At 47.8% G+C, this 7,234-nt stretch overlaps 1 protein-coding gene across 3 annotated transcripts in view; it reads left to right on the top strand.

The window, feature by feature from the left end:
- The first annotated feature begins 414 nt into the window (after positions 1–414).
- The window catches only part of si:ch211-250c4.3 (uncharacterized protein LOC100535981 homolog), a 135,299-nt gene continuing 128,479 nt past the window's right edge, over positions 415–7,234 (top strand). For all 3 annotated transcript variants that reach the window (XM_068052406.1, XM_068052405.1, XM_068052404.1), the window contains exon 1: positions 415–1,072. In XM_068052406.1, the coding sequence (XP_067908507.1) occupies positions 1,021–1,072 (52 nt within the window). In that variant the 5' untranslated portion in view covers positions 415–1,020. The remainder of the gene's footprint in view (positions 1,073–7,234) is intronic.

Below are 7,234 nucleotides of genomic sequence, written 5' to 3'. Positions count from 1 at the left end.
GCAGAGTTGGCAACCTTAGTGCCCTCGAGAAAAAAAGGTGTATGGGGAGTGACTGTATCCTCACATCTGAAAGTGTAAAATGACACTACCTTGAGTTCAGCCCTGGTCAGGCCCAGGAGCTCTGCAGACGGACAGGAGGACAACATAAGCAGTCGAATCAGCAACAAAAGCTGATCTTTGCAGGATACCTACTTGAAAGAGCTGACTTCACAATCCAGCCCTTGCACAAGACTGTCATAAAAGCATTGGGAAAATATTTAACTAACATCACATACCAGCCGCCAGCCTCATCAGCCTGATAGAAGTGCATTCCTGCCCAGCTCTCTCAGCACTTGCTGTGTGTTCACTGGGGACAGTGCAATGGTTGAGAAGTTACTCATTATCTGAAATATTAAAAAGTACAACAAGGAGCTTTTAGTGCCTGCCAAGAAACTAGAGTGAGTATACAGGGGCCTAAGTGGGATAATTCCTCAATGCATTTGCTTGTGGGGAGTAGCAAAAAGCAAGAAAAAAAGGATGTGCCCTGCAACTTAGAAAAGCAGCTTTCAAACTTCTTCATCTTGAGTGCATTGATTTGCCACAATTTAAAAAAAAGTGTTTTTATTTCTTTCAGAATTCAATTTATTTAACAAATCTCCACCTTTCAGCCTCCTCTCTAAAGCATGACTGTGAGTGGCTGCTAGAGTCTCCCCAGTGCTGTTCTGCGATTGAGTGGTGTGCTGATTAGCTGAGGTACTTGTATTCTCCTCCTCCTCCTCCCCACCCCCTCACATTATCAGGAAGGGAGCTGTTCCCTTCATAAAGTGCTTGCTGGATGCCTGCCTTGAGCTGTGGGAAGTGCAGCCAGTGATCTAGCTTTGCTCAGACCCAGCTTCCTTCCTTCATTACGAACTTCATCCAGGCAGAGAGTGTTAGGATCATATCCTTTTTTAAAGTCCAAGAATATTGTCGGCAGACCGGGTTGTATGTGAGAGAAGAGCTGGAATCTGAAGCACAGCAGCAGGAGACGCTCCCTGAGAGATGATGTTTGGGAGAAATGGCATGTTCGGAATAGGAAATTCCTGGAAAAAAGGTAGGGATTGGAAGAGACTTGCATGTAGTGGTGTTGTTAGTGTAACTGACCCAATCTATCAGTTAAACTGGGCTGCACTGAAATGCCTTTTAAACCTGCCAGGTTCAGCTGTTGGGCTTCCCCTCCCCTCTACCCCATGAAATGCTGGTAAGAGGGTCTCCCTTGAGTGCCCTTTGATTTAACCCTGTTCGTAAGTGAGTCCGACAGCCCTTTCCTGCCTTCTGAGAGCCCTACTCCTTTCTGACGCAGCAGTCAGCCAGGGTTACAGTAAGAAAAAGCCTGTACTCAACATATTATTATTCCCACCCTTCAGTTTTGCCTCTGAAGCCACTGGTGAATAAAGAAAGGGTGAATGCACTAAATGGTGAAATTAAAAGGAGTCAAGGAGCAGGCTTCAGATACACCGATGATTAAAAAAGGGGGGGGACAAGTTGATAAAGCTCTAAAGAATATGAGATCTTGGATTTTAGACATCGGAGTACACAGTACAAAAGCAGAGAGGCAATACTGCATTCATATAAGTCATTGGATAAGCTATAGTTAGAACTTTGCATCCAATTTTCATCCATTCCTTGAGACCATATTTCCCTAACGTGCAACAGCAGCCGTAGAACTTTTGACAGTGATCAAACATTATCTCTTGGGATTCATGATCATGAGAGTTTGTAGGTCATTTCTGCAGAAAAAGCTGTGCCAATTCTGAGTAGTGGCAAAATTTGGTGTGAATCTGGTAGTGATTGATCATTCCGTGCAGACTGATTTCACCTGGGTTGCAAGATGCACCGCTAGGACTGGATTTTATGCATCCACCGCCGGGAGTGGCGGCGGGCGAAAGAAATGGCGGGCCACGTGTTGCCATGCTGCCACAATCTTCCTCGCGGTGCTCCATGCTAATGACCCGGTCGGGGAACCCCCTCCCACCGCCACCAAAACACTTACCTTCTACACCTGACCTACCCCCCCCCCCACCAAAACTGAACAAAGTGCAGAGGTCACCCCTTCCCACCATCCCCTACACTAATGATGTAAATTTAACCCTGTTCCTCCCCCCGACATCCCGCACTAAAAATCTCACATTCCCCCCTTCCCTCCCACTGCGGCACCTGCTTTCCCCAGACAGGAAAGTGAAGGTGCGTGAGTGCCGGCCACTGCTCAGAAGTTCGCGACCTGACGGCAAGATTGGAGTCAATTTTATTCAAATGTATGCATTGTGGTCATTTGAATATTTTAATCCAGGTTCCGTCACACAGCGGTGGAGGGGGGGGTGGTGGGTGGCGGGGTGGTGGGCTACCACGGTGGTGGGCCACTGCCGGAACTATTTTCCACCCCCCCACCCTCACCGTGGAGCCTGACGTCGGGAGCCCTGTAAAATCCCAGCCATAATCTCTCTGATTTATCAATCTGCTGATGTGCTTGTTTGGAACAATATGTATGCATGAAATTCCAGTGTGCTTCTGTTGTAATTATATTTGTCTTTCAGTGTGAGATTTTTCCCCTTCAGTTTCAAGCACGTGACCCTCCGTGGTCCTTCTGTGTGGTTCCATAAAGGAACATATCGCCCCTGAGGTCATTGACCCAGAAGTGCTTTGACCCTGATGGTATTTGGTCACACCTCTGTAGCAGATGACATGTCAGTTTGTAGCATTTGGAGTCTTGTTGCTATGAAAAGCACTGACAGGCGCTCACGTTGTTGCTCTACGTGGCGCAGGTCTGGCCCATACCCCACTCCTGCGCTGTGGCAGTCACCCGAGCCATTTTCCGCTTTATCTGGGGATCTAAAATGGACCGGGTCCGGAGGGACACGATGTTCAAATCTCTGGACAAGGGTGGGAAAAATGTACCCAGCGTGGCCCTCATCCTGATGACCATCTTCGTGTGCGGCTGCATCAAGCTGTGTGTAGATCTCCAGTACGCAAACTCCAAGTGTCACTACGTGCTGAGGTTCTATCTGGCCCCGGTGTTGCGAAGGATGGGCCTGGGCACATTGCCGCGGAACGCTCCATTCAGTTGGGCCGTGCCGTACCACCTATCCTTCGTGGAGCAGTTTCTGCGGGAAAACACCTTTGACCACCGGTCCATCAGGCAGTGGTCTGCACGGAATGTCCTCAAGGCTCTACGGGAAAAGGAGACGGTGGATCCTGTCGGATGGTTCCCCGAGCCGATCGTCAAAGTCATTTGGCGGAATCCCTCATCACCAGAACTTTCAAACAAGCACCAAGACGTAGCTTGGCTGGTGGTGAGAAGGGCCCTCCCCGTCAGATCCTTCATGCACACCCGAAGTCTCGCCCCCTCCGCACAGTGCCCCCGCGTTGGCTGTGGTGGGGAAGAGACGGTCGCCCACCTCCTCCTGGAATGTGTCTTTGCAAAGCAGGTGTGGAAAGAGATGCAGTGGTTTTTGTCGAGGTTCATCCCAAGCAGCTCTGTAACACAGGAGTCTGTGCTCTAGGGGCTGTTCCCAGGGACGCACACCGAGACAAACATCAACTGCTGCTGGAGGACTATCAATTTGGTGAAAGGCGCCCTTTGGTCTGCCCGAAACTTGCTGGTCTTCCAGCGCAAAGAGTTGTCCACCACCGAATGTTGCAGACTGGCACATTCCAAGGTCCAGGACTACGTGCTGAGGGACGCACTGAAGCTTGGGGCAGCTGCAGCAAAGGCTCAATGGGGAAAGACCACAGTGTAAGGTCCCCCCACCAAGCTGAACTGAGGGGCTGGATCCATGGGAAACCCCTCGAACTGTATCGTTAATATTTTCAATTGCTGTAAATGTAAAACTGTAATTGGCATGACAATTGTGAAATGGAAGGGTTGTAAAGAAACTCATGATAGTATTGAAGGAAACTGATCTGCCTTGCAATGTTTGTATTTTTTGGTGCTGTTTGAAACTGTTTGGCAATGTAATTTTTACAGATTTTTATGAATAAAGTATATTTTGGAAATAAAAAAAAAGTACCTTGGTTCAGCATTAACATCTCATTAACAGTACTCAGTGTTGTGAACAAATTTTGAGCATGTTGTAACCGTGGACTGTTCAATTGCTGGCGCACTTTTCAATCTTATCTGGTCCGCTTTTCAATCTTTCTCTCCAGCAGGAGCAGCTGATCTGCTGGTGGGGCAGGGATTTTAAAATTTACACAGGGTGCTGCCAGCTATGTCAGCAGGGGCCACGTTGGGTTGACCAGCTACACTGTGCCCCGAAGATTCAAGGATTCCTGAGCTGGGTCCTAACTGAAGGAGGACAGCTGGGGGCGGGAGTTGTAGATCAATCCAATTTGCTCCTGCTGGGAGAGCTGACCTCACTGTCTGTGATCATTTAAAATTCCAATGGCCCTATCACCAGGTCAGATGTCTCTGATTGGGAAGGTTTCAGAGGTGAACTTTTGAGTGGTTGATTTCAGACAGTTCTAGTGCTCCGCTCTCTCCCCACACCTTTAAATAAAGTCAAATTACGCAGCTGATCTCCTGTGTATACAGTTCCTCTCTCTACAAAGATCCTACAACAAAGGACGAGGGGATTGCTATCAAAATCTTGGGAAAATGTTCAATCTCCTCAGTATTCAAAGCTTAATTTTATTTCTGGTTCTTTAAAGTGGATTAAAGAGAGTTTTTATTGTACTGTGAACAGAACTGGTTTAACAGGAATACACACTACACTGTGTATGTATGTGTGTGTCCTTAGAAATTCAATAAGGTTGCACAAGAGATTATCAGCAAAGATACATGGAGTTGGAGGTAACCCTGGGATATGGGTTGGAAATGAGTTGGGAGGTAGAAGGTAGAGAGTAGGGATAGAGGGTTTGTTATCTGAGTGGCAGGATTGACGAGTGATGTTTCCCTGTGCTTGATCTCAGCTTTTAACCATGTCTATTATTAACTTGAATGAAGTAACGTGAACCACAAAATTTGGCTCTCTTAGAGCTGGTAATTTTGATGCTACAGAAGCCAGTTGAGGTCAAACATAGTGTGGGGAGCTGCTCCCACCCACTTCTGGCGTTGCTCATGCCGTTTGCCACGTTTTGATGGGTAATAGGTGGGTATCCCGTGTGTGCACTGGAAACATGCAGAGTGGGCCGATCGTGACATCAGGCAGTGTCTAACGCTGATTCAGCAACCAACCTGCCATTTTGGGCCTCACTGCTCCAGTTAATGCCCTCTCTCAAACACTGTTAACTAAACATGCATCCAACTGCATGAGGGAACCCCGTCCAGAGCTATTTAAATGTATCACCATCCAACTTGCGGGTGAGGTGCTTTTGGCTATCTACTTGCTGTTGCAGAGTTAATGGAGGTACTGTGTTGTTGGAAGAGTTGTGAGAAGTTGTTGAAGTCAGAAGGGAGTGGTGCTGAATGTTTGGAAGGATTTGTGTGCTTCTCAAAGGCCTCAAGTACACTACTTGCTCCCAGTCATGGGGCTATAGTTGAGGTTCCCCTTGGACTGCAGCATCAGAAGGGGATGGAGCATTGACAGCAGAGAGGAGAAGCTATTTGCAGGGAGCAGGAAGAGGAGGGCTCTCAGCAGGTTGTCATACTCGCCTAGGGTTTTCAGAGAGCATTTCTCTTACCTGAACCTCAGGCAGGAGCAGTGTCTGCAGCAACTGCGCTTCACCAAGGAGGTGGTCACAGAATAGTGCCACCGCCTCAGTCGAGACTTGCAATGAGAGCAGGGTCACTGCCAGTGGCCGTCAACGTCACTTTGGCCCTCAATTTTTATGTCGATGGATTTTTCCCGGCTGGAACAGGTGGCATTGTATCACTAACATATAACATTTCACCGTCTGTCACTATATCTGGGAGATCGCAGGCTGTGTATGGCAAGAGAGGGGACTTCATTGTCTTCTCTCTCAGCAGAGAGAAGCAGGAGAGTGTGCACCTGGTTTTGCCAAGATAATGTGCTGCCCCATGGTGCAGAGAGCCATCGACTGCACGCATATGGCCTTGTGGGCACTGCATCTCAACAGCAAGACATACTGGACCCGCAAAGGGTTCCACTGATTGTGCAGTTGGCATGTGGCCATACCCAGATCATCATGATGGTGAATTCCCACTCTCGTAGCAGCAGCCACAATACTTTCAACCTGCACCAGCCAGCCATTCCTCCCATCTTTGAGCCACCACGTCGATCCAGACAGTGGCTGTTCTGTAGCAAGGGCTACACATGGTTCATGACTCCCCTCCACCACCTGACCACACATGGACAGCTCTCCTACATTGAGAGCCGTGCAGCAACTGGGAATGGAGTGGAGCAGACCATCAGCAATGGTTCCGCTGTCTGGACTGTTCAGGGTGGGGGTGGGGGGGGGTGGGTGGGTCCTCTCCTGTACTCACCAGAGTGTGTCTCCCAATTGGTGGTCTGCTCCATCTACCACAACCTGGCAATTATGAGGGCACAGACCTTGCCACCAGGGCTTCAGCGAACACCTCAGGAGGAAGAGGAAGAAGAGGAGCAGGAAGGGGAGGAGGCAGCCGGCACATCTGTGGTTCAGATGGGCTGTTCATGAATGTACCATCATTCCAGTTCAACTGAATGAATCCCCAGATCCCTCTTGCTCCACAATTCCCCACCTTTCCATTCCTCTGTCACAGACCATCACAGTGTCCTCTGGGCCACAAACCTGAAATAAAAGTTGCCCCTAAAAAAATTCCATATCAAGTTTATTCAACAACACTTCTAATAATTCAAACAATACTCAGTGAATCCAAAAGAACAACATATTTTTGGACGGTGAGTGTCAAGAAAACCCCATATACCAAATGAAATATTAATTTAATTAACTTACATTGGACTTTTTAATGGAAAAAAATCTTACAGTTAACTTTTAAAAAAAACTAGTATCCAAGATGGCCACTGAAATATGAGGAGATTGAACTGGAGACAAAAGTCTAACAAGATGCCCAGCCAGAACAAAGCTTTGGCTAACTGAGTAGATTATGCAGATCATCCTCGTTAGCAAGACAGTCAAAGCTATTTTGAGGCATTCATAAGTGGAGATGTCCCTCCAGCGGATAAACACTGACAACCCCATCTAAGAGAGGTTTTGGGTTTGAGACTTTGAACCTCATTGAAAACAAAGGGGATTAAGAGAACCATGTGACTGTCTTTCCATCTCTGAAAAAGCTGGCAGTTTTGTTACACTCACAGAAGACAAGCAGTAACTGAGACTG

This window comes from Heterodontus francisci, chromosome 20 (assembly GCF_036365525.1).
Source record: "Heterodontus francisci isolate sHetFra1 chromosome 20, sHetFra1.hap1, whole genome shotgun sequence".
In the NCBI taxonomy this organism is placed as follows: Eukaryota; Metazoa; Chordata; class Chondrichthyes; order Heterodontiformes; family Heterodontidae; genus Heterodontus; species Heterodontus francisci.
The sequence above is the reverse complement of the archived record's forward strand: the minus strand, read 5'-3'. Positions and strand labels throughout refer to the sequence as shown.